Below are 15,999 nucleotides of genomic sequence, written 5' to 3'. Positions count from 1 at the left end.
GGAGCCATTGGCGTGCAGCAAGGTTCATCTCTGCAGGGCTGCCACTGATAAAGAGTGGTGTACTGTCACATGTAGTCACTTACGCTTGCCTGGTTCCCTCTCATTCATCTGCATATGAGCGCACATTTAATGGTAAACAGGGTGCTATGATTTAAGAAGAAGCCTTTTCTTACAAGTATTTTAAAGTAACACCATGGTAATATGTTGTGCCACATGAATGTAGTTGAATCAGTAATAATGGTTTGGTGGACTTGCTGTCAAATTAAAAGAATCTCTTTGGAGCAAAATGTACTCAATGACAAACATGTGCAATACAGTGGAGTTAGTGGTTAGCATGTCTGCCTCGCTGAGGTTCGGGGTTTGAATCTCAGCTGTAACCATATTGATTGGTGAACAAAGACACGCTATTTGTGGTTAATAGCAAGGTTTCTGGCCAATTGGATCATTTTCTGCTTCAGTTTTCACAGATTTCCTGCCTGACTGAAAAAAGAAATTAACATTAAGTGGTATGATATAAAGCTTTGTTTGGGCTCATTGTTTCTTGTGGCTAAATTTGACTTAACTTGTTTTAAATGAATAATTAATTCGTTCATGATATTGTTATAGACTACCTACTTAGTACTTGAGTCGTTTTTTTCACAGAGCAATTACCCTAGAAATTATTTGAAGAACTACTTTATTTATTTATATCTGTCACATTCTACAATAACAGTACTATTACTAGATTATAACGTGACTCATTCGTCCCACCATAATGGCAGTGTAGCTGCTTTACGTCACTAGAGGGCGCCAATGCCCCAATCACGGAACGTTGAAACAGTAATATCTTTACACTGCTTGGTACCCCGAAAATCGAAAGGTAATTTTCAGAATTTTGGAGGAAAGGATCCATCAAAGTCAGAGTCTATATACTGATGTTAAATAATTACTCGATATCACACGGGCTCTTTATTTGCTCTTTATAACGATCAACGCAAGCATCTTATTTAAAAATGCTACAAAAGAGACGATGTCTTATAAAAGTGGACCGCTGGTATAATTACCTGTTATAACTTTGATATTTTTAGAACACGGTATATTTAAATAGATTTCGCCTCTCTGACAGCGGCTTCTCACAAAAGCATTGAAGACAGTAAAACGCAGTACGACGGTCACTCAGTCAAATGAGCTCAGCTAGGCCGCATTTATTGTTCCTCAACCGAACGTGGCTCTTATCCCGCCTAACGGCGACCACCTTTTGAATGACGAGTACCACAACCAATGAGAATGTCGCGTGCTTCCGGCTCAGAAGGAAATGGACCAATCGTAGCTTGTTAGAGTACGCGAGGCAGGCTTTGTACGGGCTCTCTGGCAAGAATGTTAGTTCCTGCTCTTCCCTAGCCGTTTCCTGTAATCGTACTGTGTTGTGAGACGGAGAAAGCCATGTGTGTCGATGCAAAGGTAAATTTAGCGCCCCGAATTATTACTGTGAGCCTTTGGGCAGCGGACCCGATGATTATTTTCGGGTATTTCACCGAGAAATGGACGCAGATCAACTGAAAGAGTATTGCGGCCTAACCCGTGTCAGAACGTTGACGGGTAATGGTTATTGTGGCACGTTGCTTTGGTTTGGTCGGGTTTGTTGATGAGATTGAAGGAGTCCGGTCGACTTGATGGTCGGTTGTAATTGACCCAGAAGCCAGTTAACTGTCCCAAACATACAACACGGCGTGGTTTGGAGTGAATATATGAAGTGCTTGCACACACGCTTTGGCAATAGGCACATCTTGACGATAGATGCTAATGCTAACCGACGGTTTTGTGAGGCAGACTGCAATGTGAGCAGAGGAAAGCATCCTACATCTCCATCACTGCCTCCTCTCGCCCAATTTAAATGCCAACTCTTGCGAATCACTAAATATTTGACGCTGGAGTTTATTTTTGGAATAAGTCATAGCTACTTGTTACTTAACGTAGATGAGAAGTATGGCCTTTGTGGGGGGGAAGTCTACTTAAACCTCAACATTGAACATGACATTATTGACTTTGTTGCCATGGTGTGTTTAATGTTTGCGCTGTTCTGAAATAGTTTTCATTTGAATCCCATTGAAAATAACAGTTTTTCTAAAGAGGGGTGGACATTTGTATAATAAGTAAACTTATGAGCACAGCTGTATGTTTGATTACAATTCATTGGCGGTATTTTCAACATTAGAAATCAAATGTACTGATCCTTTCAGAGGTTTTTGTTAACTGAGAATGTATTGACCTTTTGATTTTGTGTTGGCCACTTTAAGGTGAATCGCTTTTGTAATTGGAGCTATGATGGTAGTGTGCAATAGTTATTTGTTCTCATGAATTATGTGCATCTGATTGAAGTGTGCATATTTGTTGCATTGAAAAATCTAACAGTCTTATACCAAAAACAGGAGAAACAAATGAATGGCTTAAATAGTACTCATTCAGCATGCATGTATTATTTGTTATCGCTAAACACTATATACATCATACAGAGAATGTTGAAATGAAGCTGTATTGGTCTAATTAACGTCTGTTTTCTTTGTCTTCTCCAGGTGTTTTCTTTGACATTTTGAAGAACTGGATGAGTACAATTTAGCTTTCATCTCGGAGCGGCTCTAACATCGTGCCCATCTCCCTGTGCGGAGGGGGCGAGATGGCAGACCCTATAATGGACCTCTTTGAGGACACACCCCTGTTTAACCTGGACGCTATCCCTGATGACTCCTTTTCTCAGGGTTCATCAGACCCAGTGGAAGAGGCTCTTAAGCTGGCGTTAGGTCAGGTGGATCCACCAGTTGAATCAGAGCCCACGCCTGACCTTCCAGTCAACGCTGACCTTTGTGTTCCTGACACAACCGCCACCGTACCTGCACAGGCATCCATTCCAGTTCCCACACAGCAGACAGCAGCAGTGGTGACTGCTCAGACTGTTTCTTTAGCCACGGTTCCCACTGTAGCCCAGGCTCCTGCTGTTGTTGATACTGTACCTCAAGTTCAAGCTCATGCCACAGTATCCATAGCTAGCAACACCAATGTGGTCAGCAGTAGCACTGTCCTGCTTAACTCACCGCTAACTGTTTCCAGCCCGTCAGCCACCACCACTGCTGCTCAGCAGCTCGCACAGATCGCCCAGCAGCTCACTCCCCAGCAGCTATCTGCTCTCACGCAGCAAGCGGGAGGGAAGATTGTCATTCTCAAAGGTCCCCAGGGGCAAGCCCAGGTCCTCCAAACCGTACCAGGAGCCACAAGTTCTACAGGTGGCAAAGTAATCCGTTTGGTGACTGGCTCACCGCTTAAACCAGCCGTACTACAAGGAGGAGCGGTCTTGAACCAAACGACCACAGGACAAACTCAAGTAAAGGTCAGCGCTGCGGGTGTACAGAGGCTGCTGCAGTCCCCCAATGGTCCAGTGAAACAGTTGCTGCTCACCTCCATGCCCCAGCAAGGCCAGCAGGTCCAAGTGCAGATTCCAACTCAAACACAAATGCCCCAAGTCCAAGCTCAAGTGCAAGTCCAGCCCCAGAGCCAGCCTGCTCAAATCCAAATCCAAGCTCAGAACCAGGTGCAACTCCAGCCAGCCATGCAGGCCCAAACCCCAGTAAGTGCTCCTTGCAGTCGGACTGTCAAACGAGGCTGAACCGATTTGCTTTCCGTGTATGGCCTGTTTGCTCATGATTACAATGATACTAATAAATTGTGTTTGTGACTTTAGGGGAGCGAAGCAAAACGAATCACCCTGGTTCTCCAGCAGCCTTCACAAGCTGGAGCCGCTTCCTCAATGGGTCAAACTGTTGTAGCCCAACCTCAGGTCACACAGGTTCAAGGAGGTCAACCACAGGTCCAAGCTCCAACAAGACTCATACTGGGGCAGCTCCCGGGGGGTAAACTGGTCCTCCAGGGAAGCCAGCTGGCAGCTTTGACCCAGGCCCGGGCTGCAGGTCAAACAGGAGGGCAGCCCAAAGTCCTGACAATCCAGCTGCAGGTGCAACAGCAGCCAAACCAGCAAGGAGGAATTAAGGTAAAAGTGTTCAATTAGTGATTGCAAAATGAAAATCATTAAATATGTTAAGTAATACTTTTGAAAGCCGTTTGCAGTCATCGTTTTACTGTAACGGTTGACAAGCAGTTTGTGACTTATGTTTGTAACTTTTCAGTACCAGTTGGTTTCAGGAGCAAGCGGTACTGGTAGCCCGCAGGTACTGCAGATTTCCCAAGGCCAAGGAGGGCAGAGAGTTGCGGTGCCTCTCAAAATGCTTCTGCAGCCACAGGTAATCATTTTTTTACGACTTGTAAATAAGTGTTTTCCATGTGACCGGAACAGCAACATCATTTCTTTGCCAATACAGACTAGCGCGGCGGGTACAGCTGGTGGGGCTGTCTCAGTGGTGAAGGTCGTCAACGCTTCAACAGCAGGCCCCTCTAGTACCACCACCACGGCAACGCAGGCTATCCGCATCACCAAGGCCCCTGGCGATTCATCCTCTGTGCGACGCGTGGAGATCCTCTGCAAGCAGGAGAAGGCAAATCGAATTGTGGCCGAAGCTATAGCGAGGGCAAAAGCGCGCGGGGAGAAGAACTTGCCTCGAGTACTCAACCAGGACGAACTTCCTTCCACGCAGACCTCGCCAGAAATTGGAGGCACTGTGACCGTTGTCACATCGACAAAGAAAAAGACAAGCGGGGGAGGGAGCAAGAAGAAAAGTCCTGTAATTGCCGGAACGCTATCTAAAAGTGCAGGAGGAGCTGACAAAAAAGGCAGAACAAAGCCAGCCGGAGGGACGGTTGTCGATTGTGGCGGCACCACCATACCTGCTGGTGGCATTAAGAGCAAAAGCAAAGCCAAGATAAAGTAAGAGATACACTGTGGAAAATGTTAACTTGGATGACCAGTCACTGATGTCTTTTCATTTCTCGTTCTCCTTGTAGCACTATTACACTTGTGGGGGCGAAGAAAAGAAAAAGGAATCCATCCTCCGATCATTCAGATGGGGAGTTGAGTCCTCCCTCACCTGCTGCACTTGAAGAAGATTTGATCATGGTAAGAACACGCATTTGAAAATTGTCCCCATTGTGTCTCATATTACATTGACTAATAATGAAAAATTCCTCTGTCCAGAAGAGGCGCTCTAATCGCGTGGTGAACAGAAAGAAGTACACAGAGGACCTGGACATTAAGATAACGGACGACGAGGACGAACAGGAGGATGTCGATGTCACGACGACCACGGCGGCTGTGGCCTCCATCAGTGCAGCACCAGCAGCGGCACACATCCACCAGGGCATTGACTTACATGGTGACGGACTGCCTGGCATGCAGTTCTTTGTGGTGTGTTGAGTCATTCACTTTTGAGACTTGACCGAAAATGCTGAATTTCCCTTCATTGAAATGTCATGTTTTGTTATCTGTGCAGGAAAACCCAAGTGAGGAGGATGCTGCCATTGTAGATAAAATTCTTTCCTTGCGAGTAACAAAGAAAGAAGTATGATTTTGTACATGTACTTCTCGTTCACTGTTGTATTTCAAATTTACCTTAAAAAAAAAATTTGTATTCTTGTTAGGTCGCCCCAGGCCAGTACACCAATCTTGAGGAATTCTTTGTAAAATACAAGAACTAGTAAGTCTCACGACCTTGACAAGCAAAATGCAGCCTTAGAGTATGTGACGAGAATACAACTTGACGTTCTTGTTTCCAGTTCATACTTACACTGCGAATGGGCCACCATGGGACAACTGGAGAAAGACAAGAGGATCCATCAAAAGATCAAAAGGTTCAAGACCAAACATGCGCAGATGAGGCATTTTTTCCATGAGGTGAGAGGACAAACATTTTTTTTTTTAATTACAACTTCTCTACGGAAAAATTATGTGAACCCTTTGGACTTAAATAATTGCAAAAATGTGTCCACAATGGTGAAATGTGGTCAAAAATCACAAGAACACAATCACTGTCAAAATAAGCGGGATTAATGCTCTACGTGGTTTATGAAGGAGAATTGAATGTGTTTGGCTCTGTGGTTCTCTTCAGGAGGAGGAGGTCTTTAATCCCGACTATGTGGAAGCTGACAGGATTCTGGATGTATCCCACAGTATAGACAAAGACAATGGCGAGGTAGAAGACACTACACAAAAAGGGATCAATTATCTGAAAAAAGTAAATGTCTTGCATTGTTACTAACTATGACTCTTTGCTCCATGCCTTTAGCCAGTGATTTACTACCTGGTTAAGTGGTGCTCTCTGCCTTATGAAGATGCAACCTGGGAGTTGAATGAGGATGTGGATGAGGGCAAGGTCGAAGAGTTTAACAAAATTCAAATCCGACAACCCCGCCTCAAGAAAATGGTAAGGACTGAGGTGCTAGATATTAAGACTTTATTGACCTCCAGTTTGCGGTTTTAGGAAAAAATGACATGGATTGGCTCCAGTCATTCATCAACGTTAAAAAGACTAAACACAGATGGCCAGTGTGTATTTTTTTTTTTTTTAACGCTGTCCTCAACCGTAGACGCGGCCACAGGCTGGCTCGTGGAAGAAGTTGGAGGAGACAAGAGAGTACAAGAATGGCAACACTCTTCGAGAATATCAACTGGAGGGTGTCAACTGGCTGCTCTTCAACTGGTACAACAGGTATGTATCACGCTATGACATGTCTGCAAAATATAACAAAATGCCAGTCAAACATTGAGCAGTCGTAGTTGGCAACTCTACATGGTTGACCTGGTTCAGGGCAATTGTTCTCAACTGATTTTATGCTGGTACCTACATCATGTCATTATGTCACGACCTACTTTTACAGGACTTGAACCCGGGCATGTTATTTTTAGGCTTGAAAAAAACACATGAATGTTACCCAATCAAGCATGAATAGTGTCTATGTGCATCAGTCAATAAAGTAATTTAAAAATCAGTAATGTGGAAAATAATGGCCCATATTTAGCTTGAAAGAATACTCTTAAGGGAAATTGTACTAAATGACTGTGAAGGAAGAAAATGTTGAAATATCCTTTTCTTTCTTTCAACGGTTCTCCCTTGCTTTGCTCACAGGCAAAACTGTATCCTAGCAGATGAAATGGGTCTCGGAAAAACCATCCAGTCCATCACTCTGCTGTCTGAGATTTATGCTACTGGGATCCAGGGTCCCTTCCTAGTGATTGCCCCCCTTTCCACCATCACCAACTGGGAGAGGGAATTCTCTACCTGGACCAACATGAATGCCATCGTCTACCACGGCAGCTTGGCCAGCAGGCAGATGATCCAACAGTACGAGATGTACAGCAAAGATGACAAGGTAGGCTCGATAGGAACTGATTGAACTGAAATCGTCGGTTTCTAATTGATGTCGCTATTTTGCTCACAGGAACATTTAATCCCGGGCGCGTACAAATTTGATGCGCTGATCACAACTTTTGAAATGGTGTTGTCCGACTGTCCCGAACTGAGGGAGATATCCTGGCGTTGCGTGATCATCGACGAAGCGCATCGCCTCAAGAATCGCAACTGCAAGCTGTTAGACAGCTTGAAAATGTTGGAACTGGTTAGTTGACGCAAGTAGAATCTTGAAACCCTGTTATGCCGAGCAGGGACTACTCTCTGATTTGGAAGTCACCTTATTGTTTTTGCCCTTAGGAGCACAAGGTCCTGTTGACTGGAACTCCTCTACAAAATACTGTGGAGGAACTCTTCAGTTTGCTTCATTTCCTGGAGCCCACACAGTTCCCGTCTGAAATAGAATTCCTCCGGGAATTTGGAGACCTCAAAACCGAGGAGCAGGTGAAAAATACTTTATATGATCATTCAATACTATTCTTGTGACTATAAAAGTATAAGTCATTGTTGTCATAATAACTTAATATTAGCTATTTTAAATGTGGCTGTGACTGAGCATGTTTTTTTTTTTTTTTTTTTTTAAACCCCTCAGGTTCAGAAGCTGCAGGCTATATTGAAGCCGATGATGTTGCGAAGGCTCAAAGAGGACGTCGAGAAGAATTTGGCACCCAAACAGGAAACAATCATTGAGGTTAATAAATGTTCTTAATGCATGATGATCGTCTTTCATGACAATTTGCAACAGTCTCTCAGCATACCTTTTATATTCCTCTAAGGTTGAGTTGACGGATATTCAGAAAAAGTACTACCGGGCCATCTTGGAGAGGAACTTCAGTTTTCTCAGTTTAGGAGCAAACAGTAACAGCAATGTTCCCAATCTGCTCAACACTATGATGGAACTGCGCAAGTGCTGCAACCATCCTTACCTCATCAACGGTATTATGACATGCTCTTAGTTCAGTTTTATGTAAATGCAAATTACTTTATATATATTTATATTTTATATATAATATATATTTATATTTTTATATATATATATATATATATATATATATATATATATATATATAAAACTTGGAATCATACGTTTACTTTTTTTCCCCCTCATAGACACAAGTCATTGGTCTTAATGTTAACTTGAAATCCCTTTCATTCAATGATCTCATTTCTTTTTCAACTAGGTGCGGAGGAGAAGATTGTTGCAGAGTTACGCCAAGTATATGACCCTCTGGCTCCAGACTTTCATTTGCAGGCCTTAATTCGGTCAGCCGGAAAACTCGTCTTGCTGGACAAGCTTCTGCCACGGCTCAAGGCTGGTGGTCACAAAGTCCTTATCTTCTCCCAAATGGTGCGCTGCTTAGACATTTTGGAGGACTACCTCATCAACAAGAGGTGGGACACTTTGCCTTCTTTTCCTCAGCTTGTCATACTTCTCTTTTCAAGTTCTTGTTTCCAAATCTTTCTAGATACCTTTATGAGCGGATTGATGGCAGAGTACGTGGCAATTTACGACAGGCTGCCATCGATCGCTTTAGCAAGCCGGACTCAGACCGCTTTGTCTTTCTGCTGTGTACCCGAGCTGGCGGCTTGGGTATCAACCTCACCGCTGCTGACACCTGCGTCATATTTGACTCGGACTGGAACCCTCAAAATGATCTGCAGGTACTTCAACTGCTGCTTAGTCCAACATTACTGGTCTTTGGAGTTTTTTGTTTTTTTTTCCCCTTTACGGATCGACGCTATGACCACCCACAAAAGAGTAATATTCTTATTTATTTTGTTATTTTTTTAACTCCCTCAGGCACAAGCTCGATGTCATCGTATTGGCCAATCAAAAGCAGTCAAAGTCTACCGTCTGATCACAAGGAATTCCTACGAGAGAGAAATGTTGGACAAAGCCAGTCTAAAGCTGGGTCTCGACCGTGCCGTCCTGCAAAGCATGAGTGGCAATAAAGACAGTAACGTTAACGGGGTAAGAAGAAAATCACCTACGATTTATATTATGGATTACTTTAACTTTTTTTATTTGTAATCAGTCCTTCAAAATGTTTTTGTTACTTCCACCAGATCCAGCAGTTTTCCAAGAAGGAGATTGAGGACTTGCTGAGGAAAGGCGCTTACGCCGCCATCATGGACGAGAACGACGAGGGTAGCCGCTTCTGTGAGGAAGACATTGATCAGATCCTCCAGCGCAGAGCCACCACCATCACCATTGAGAGTGAGGGCAAGGGCTCCACCTTCTCAAAGGCCAGCTTTGTGGCCTCCGAGAACCGAAATGACATTGCCCTCGATGACCCAGAATTCTGGGAAAAGTGGGCCAAGAAAGCTGACATAGACATGGACACGATCAACAGAAAGGTAAACAGATTTTCACTTGGGAAAATTGTTTTGCATTTCTTGTGTACCTGTATTTTCTCTCAATTTGCTGGGAGTAACACGTCCTTGTTTCTTTCCACCCTCAGAACACACTCGTTATTGACACTCCCAGAGTGCGCAAGCAGACTCGCCAGTATTCCACTCTGCGAGGAGAAGGTGCAGAACTAACTGATGCTGACAGTGACGAAGAGTACCCACCTGTGAATTCCAGACACTCTCGCTCTTCCCGACGTGCTGATCGCCATACTGGAGTTGGCTACGGTCGCACTGACTGTTTCCGTGTGGAAAAGCATCTTCTTGTCTATGGGTATGCAAAATTGGCTTCATATTGTCTCTTATATTGGTCTTTATTATAACAGTAGTATTAATTATCTTTGTGACCTGCTTGTTAACACTATTTTTATATATTTTTTTCAGTTGGGGCCGCTGGAGGGACATTCTCTCTCATGCCCGATGTAAGCGGCGTCTGAGTGAGCGCGATGTGGAGACAATCTGCCGTGTCATTCTGGTATTTTGTCTTCTTCACTATCGTGGAGATGAGAACATTAAGAGTTTCATCTGGGAACTCATCACTCCACCGGAGAACGGACGTGAACCCCAAACACTGCTCAACCACTCTGGTAGGAAAATGATTATGGCTTAAAAATTTCCATTTGCATGTCATATAGCTCAAGGGGCTTTATGTTTTGTTTTTGTTTGAGTCACAGAAATGTTCGCCTTGGTTGAGTTTCCTTTTTTTTTTTTTTTTTTTTTGTCTCAGGCCTTTCCATCCCAGTCCCCAGAGGCAGAAAGGGTAAGAGGGTAAAAGCTCAGAGCACATTTGATGTGCAGAAGGTGGAATGGATCCGGAAGTACAACCCAGACACGCTGCTGCTGGATGACAGTTACCGTAAACATCTCAAACACCAGTGCAACAAGTTAGTGGCGCATAAAAGTTGCTTTGCGGCAAATGTGTGCTTTTGTGCTATGTTTCTATTTCACTTCTCTTCTCTCATAGGGTCTTGCTCAGGGTACGCATGCTGTACTATCTGAAACAGGAAGTGATTGGTGAACATGCTGAGTCTGTCCTAAAAGGGGCTGACATTAGGTAATATAAATCATTCATAAAGGCCAATATGATTACTGCTTACAGAGATAGGCAAGCAAACTGTCTCTTCGAAGTTAATGAGTCCAGTCGCTTAAGAGAAAAAAAAAAAAAAAGCATCTTTTATTTCCCCAAATATTGGATGTTTTGGCACTCTAATTTTAATATGTGATATTAATATTTTTGCTCACAGTAGACTCTAATCACGGCTGTGTTTCTTTTTCAGAGATGTGGATATCTGGATGCCAGAGATGGAGCAGCAAGAGGTACCTACAACATGGTGGGATGGCGAGGCGGATCGCTCTCTGCTGGCTGGTGTCTTTAAACATGGTAAGAATGTTCTGGAGAATTTTCTTCTGCTCATTCAAATTTTGGTGGCCAGACTTACTGCTGCTAGCATGAGATGAAAGTGGTCACTCTGTTTCTAGGTTATGAGATGTACACAACCATGCGTGCTGATCCACGTCTCTGTTTCCTGGAGAGGGTGGGCCGCCCAGACGACAAGGCTATCGACGCCGAGCAGCACACTGCTGATGGCGAGCTGGGAGATGAGTGAGTCGTGACGCATGCTTATGACTTATGACACATGCTTATGACTTGTTGATTAACTTATTATTTGTTTTACTCAGAGCTGACTATGATAAATACTCAGAGGACCCAGAGTTCAAGCCTGCATCAAGACTCCCCAAAGATTCTTATGATGAGGTATACCTCTGAGATTTAAATCACCATTGCTGTGAAATGGTTCAAGAATTCCGTTTCTTACATTGTCATTTAATGATTCCTTCTGACAGTCTGACGGTATGAAGATGGAGGAGGACATCTCTGTTGAAGACAAGCCAGTTGCAGTGATCACAGAAAGTGTTTCGAACCAGAGCGGTTGCGATTGGCCCTCGAGTTCCTCACTTACCGCACGCTTACGGCGGTTGGTCACAGCTTACCAGCGCAGCTACAGGCAGGAGCAGCTGAAAATTGAAGCAGAGGCCAAGGGCGATCGCAGACGCAGGAGATGTGAGCAGGCCAGCAAGCTGAAAGAGATAGCACGCCAGGAGCGACAACAAAGGTATACGGATTTTTTTTTTTTCCTCCTTTAATTCTTTTTAAATGTCGCTTCAAAAATCCATGTTGGTTTACACAACGACACAAATGAATTTCACTTGGATGAAAGTTACAATTAGATTTGCCTGTCTGCAGGTGGACACGCAGAGAAGAATGTGACTTCTACCGAGTTGTCTCAACATTTGGTGTAGAAAGAATGAAAAAGGAGCCTGGCGAAGGCGAAGAACCAGACTATGAATGGACGCGATTCCGCACCTTTGCACGCCTGGATAAAAAAACGGATGAAAGCCTTAGCCGCTACTTCCGCTCTTTTGTGGCCATGTGCCGAAGAGTGTGCCACCTGCGTGCTGGCCAGCAGGAGGGTAACTTACAGCCACCCAATACTCAAATATGAACATTTATTGCAAAGGCACTGCCAAAATGTAACAAGTCTATGTACGTTCCCTAGATTTGTCACCGCTTCCCCAGACTGTGGCCTCCATCACAGAGGAGCGCGCTTCCCGCACACTGTATCGCATCAGCCTCCTTCGTCGCCTCCGCGAACGAGTCCTTCCGCACCCCTCCCTGGAAGAGCGTCTGCTGCTGGCGCCCCGCACCTCCGAGCTGCCCACCTGGTGGAGCATTCCGGAGCATGACCGTCAGCTGATGCTCGGCACAGCGCTGCACGGCGTCAGCCGCACCGAGCTGTCGGTCTTGCCAGACCCGCAGTTCACATTCACTGCGGCCCGAGATGAATTCATTCAGAACCAGCAAGCCCCGCCTCAACCCCAACCACAACCCATCATGCAACTCAACCAGCCAAAGTCCATCGCGGAGGTGCCGGGTGTGAAGGAGGACGGACAAGAAATGGACATTAGTTTGCTAGGTGGTGAAATCAATGCTCAGCTGCAAAGTACGCCTTTGACTCACCATGATGGCAAGGCACGAGGACAAAGCTGGAGCTTCAAGAAGAACAAAAACAAGGGAGCAAGCAAAGGAGGTGAAGAAGGTGGGTCCGATTCGGATTCGGAGTCAGATTCAGGTTCGTCGTCATCTGATCGATCGGGCAGCAGTGATGACAGCGGAGATAGTGAAGAAGAAGCGGGTGGAGGTCAGTTGGTATTCGACAAGAACAATGGACAGTTCTCCACAAATAAGAAATCAACACATTAAGACTTTGCTATTTGTTTTCTTCTAGGTGCGAAGACGTGTGATGTAGATGAAGAAAATAGTTTACTCTCAATGGCCTTGTCTCAGGATGGCATTCCACCTGCGGATCCTATCAGAGTAGACTGGCCCAAGGTAAATATGGACCTTTTCCAAAATAATAGAACAATAGCGCAGTGGACCGATGGAATTTGAATTATTTGGCAGGAAAACATCTTGGAATTTGTGTTAAAATTACTAGGAAAGTCACAGCTATATCCATGTGTACACACACACACACACACACACGATTTGCTGGCGATTGATGTTTAATTACTGTCTTTCATTCAAACTCAGGACCGTGTGTTGATCAACCGTCTGGATAGTTTGTGCACACTGGTGCTCACAGGTCAGTGGCCGTCAGGGCGGCGCTATGTGTCTGAAACTCACATCAACCAAAGCTCCGAGCTGCAAGGAGACGAAATGGCTTACGCTCGGGCGGGCCGCAAACCCATCAGCGTGCCTGGAGGAGAAGGAGAGGATGGCGAATTCACTGTCAAACTCCTCAAGGTCATTGTGCACTTAATCTTTGGAGTCTCGCTTTGCGTATCACCCTGATCATCATCATCAGGCCATTGTTTTTTTGTTTCCACAGAACATGTTCAACTTTGTGTGTTAACATTTTCCAACTAGACCAAAAACCGAAATCTCTTTTGGTTTTTCATTTCCGATCAGTATTTATTTTTCTGTGAATTTGTCGTCGACAGCAGCAGTTTATTATAACTCAATACATCTCTGTCACTTTACCAGGAGGAGGGGCTGAAGCTGACCTTCTCGAAGCAGGCACTGATGCCCAACGGGTCAGGGGGCGAAAGTAGCCGTAAGAGGCGCAAAGAACTGGAGGTACAATAATCATCTGAATGAAAAAGCTTTTAGGTGTGACAACCTTTTGACTGCTGACTTGCCTGCCATTCTTCTATGTTGCAGTTATCAGACCCAGATGGCTTCCTTGACCCACTGGAACGTATTCCTCGCCGCCGGGACCCTCCCACCTGGCTGAAAGAGAATCCAGAATATGAAGTGGAGGGAGACATGCTAGAGGTACAAAAAAATGATCAATACATTGGACGTTTTGTTGTTCCCTGGTCTCCAAAGAGCAACGCGAGGAGCAAAATGGCGTTTAGGGTCACATACTTTTCTCTTCAGCTTCTTGTGAACAGGAGCAAGAGAAAGAGGAGGAGGAAGGCAGATAAAGCGCTGACAGGCAATGAGAAGGTCAAGCTTATTAACATACGGACAGGAAAGAAGGTCAGACACACGGTACACTTTGGTTGAATGCACTTATTTCACACCTGTTGACGTTTTCTGCTAACAAATGTTTTGTTTCGCCACTTAAGATCGGCGCCACATTCTGTCCAATGCTGCAAGATCTGAGAGAGTACCTAGAAGAAAATGCAGATTTAGTCGTCGCGCCCGATTGGTCGGAAACAGTTCGGAACTCTGTACGTACGCCATTCTCTCTTCTTGATGAACAGTACATGCGTATGAAACCAACATTTTGCAAATCTTTTGTTTGACATCAAATATCATAAAGCTACCTACAAGATTTGATTTATGTTCCACATTTCTTTCTCGCAGGGCTTTTTGCCTGAAACGCTCTTCCATAGACTGCTGACTGAATACTCGGATATCCCCAAGAAAACTCGTCACCGTCACCACCACCATCATCATCACCACCACCACCATCACCAACACCACCACACTCCAGAGCCAACACCCGAAAATCCTTACCTGGAAGGAGTGGAAGAGGAGACTTTGGTCTCGGATGGAGCTTACATGATGGACGAGGAGGACCTGGAGACCTCCCAACACTTCCTCACCAGTCCGGACTTTGATGTTAAAATTGAGGCTGGTGACAGCCTTTCCCAAGGAGACTATGATAGCTCAGATCAGGAGGCCCTATTAGATGACGTCATCCTCACACAGAAGGACTCTGACTCATCATCTAGCTCAGAGGATTGACTCATACCCCCCCACACCCCCTCCTCAATTCATTTGACTTAGACCCCGTCTGAAAGTGTGTCGTTATCCCCCATTTATTTTTACCTTATACATGGAATCATGTTGCTGCTTTTATGCATTACAAATTTATTTTATATGTGGATTTTGTTTTGAGAGAGCAGGTTTGCACCCACCTTTTTGTCAATCCGTCTCGTCTCTGTCCTCCACTGTAGCCGCAGCAAACGGCAAATTTCATTTTTACTCTGTGGCCCATCCTCAACCTGCTCCGATCACTCCCAAATTGAGGAGTTCACATCACATTCCCAGCTGTGACCAAAAGGGGGCCTCCTGCTGTAGATAACCTTTTCTTATCGAGGAACTCCAATTTGGATCCTCGACAAACATCAATGAAATAAATATACGCAATCATGTGGCATCCAACACTTTCTTAGCCTTGTGGGTTCACATCACCTGAGTCCAAACAAGTCTGTATATGACATACAAGGGGTTCCAATTTTTGGGTGTACTGTTAATGTTTTAACTGTGTGAAGGAGAGGGCGTGTGGTGCATTAGTTACTGAGGCAGTGGAAAAAAAAAGGATGGTTGTATTGTATTCAGTAGATCAGGTAACTTGTGTCTTATGGTGCAAAGGTGACAAATGAGTTGCTATTCTTGTTTTATGATCTCTCTGTGACATGAATTACAGCAAACTACAGTGATGGCAAGTCTGTGCGTATTATTGTCCTTTTCGCCAACCAGTTGCTGGTTTACTTTCCCCGGAAGCAACATTTATGGAATACATGTGTGTGGGTCGTGGACATGAGACCCCACTCTCCATTAAAGATAACTAGTGTATGTTATAAGATATGGAGGCTTTGCTCCCTTGTATTTGATGCATATTTAAAATAGCATTGTAAAATGAAATTGATATTCTTGGATACTAGTACTATTCCACTGTACAAAAATGTAGGGTTGTTTGGGGCTTGTGGGTAAAATTTACACATAAACGTGAAACACACTAACATTCAT

General features: G+C 44.5%; 1 protein-coding gene across 1 annotated transcript; it reads left to right on the top strand.

Annotated features, from left to right (window-relative positions):
- Positions 1-1,286: 1,286 nt before the first annotated feature.
- On the top strand, positions 1,287-15,695 carry chd8 (chromodomain helicase DNA binding protein 8). The gene is made up of 39 exons (XM_085929621.1): positions 1,287-1,440; positions 2,553-3,598; positions 3,713-4,018; positions 4,155-4,268; positions 4,347-4,849; positions 4,927-5,038; positions 5,117-5,326; positions 5,412-5,480; positions 5,560-5,615; positions 5,695-5,812; positions 6,027-6,110; positions 6,204-6,341; positions 6,505-6,626; positions 7,044-7,287; positions 7,357-7,533; positions 7,626-7,769; positions 7,918-8,016; positions 8,102-8,261; positions 8,507-8,717; positions 8,792-8,987; positions 9,127-9,297; positions 9,393-9,683; positions 9,788-10,008; positions 10,119-10,321; positions 10,462-10,618; positions 10,699-10,788; positions 11,012-11,115; positions 11,214-11,337; positions 11,415-11,490; positions 11,580-11,848; positions 11,980-12,206; positions 12,293-12,934; positions 13,022-13,125; positions 13,327-13,539; positions 13,780-13,872; positions 13,957-14,070; positions 14,176-14,277; positions 14,367-14,471; positions 14,608-15,695. Exons 2-39 carry the CDS (start codon positions 2,654-2,656, stop codon positions 14,989-14,991), a joined length of 7,698 nt encoding a protein of 2,565 aa, XP_085785747.1. The 5' UTR covers positions 1,287-1,440; positions 2,553-2,653; the 3' UTR covers positions 14,992-15,695.
- Positions 15,696-15,999: the final 304 nt, after the last annotated feature.

This window comes from Syngnathus leptorhynchus, chromosome 14, assembly GCF_054491065.1.
Source record: "Syngnathus leptorhynchus isolate UIUO chromosome 14, UIUO_Slep, whole genome shotgun sequence".
NCBI lineage: Eukaryota > Metazoa > Chordata > Actinopteri > Syngnathiformes > Syngnathidae > Syngnathus > Syngnathus leptorhynchus.
The sequence above is the reverse complement of the archived record's forward strand: the minus strand, read 5'-3'. Positions and strand labels throughout refer to the sequence as shown.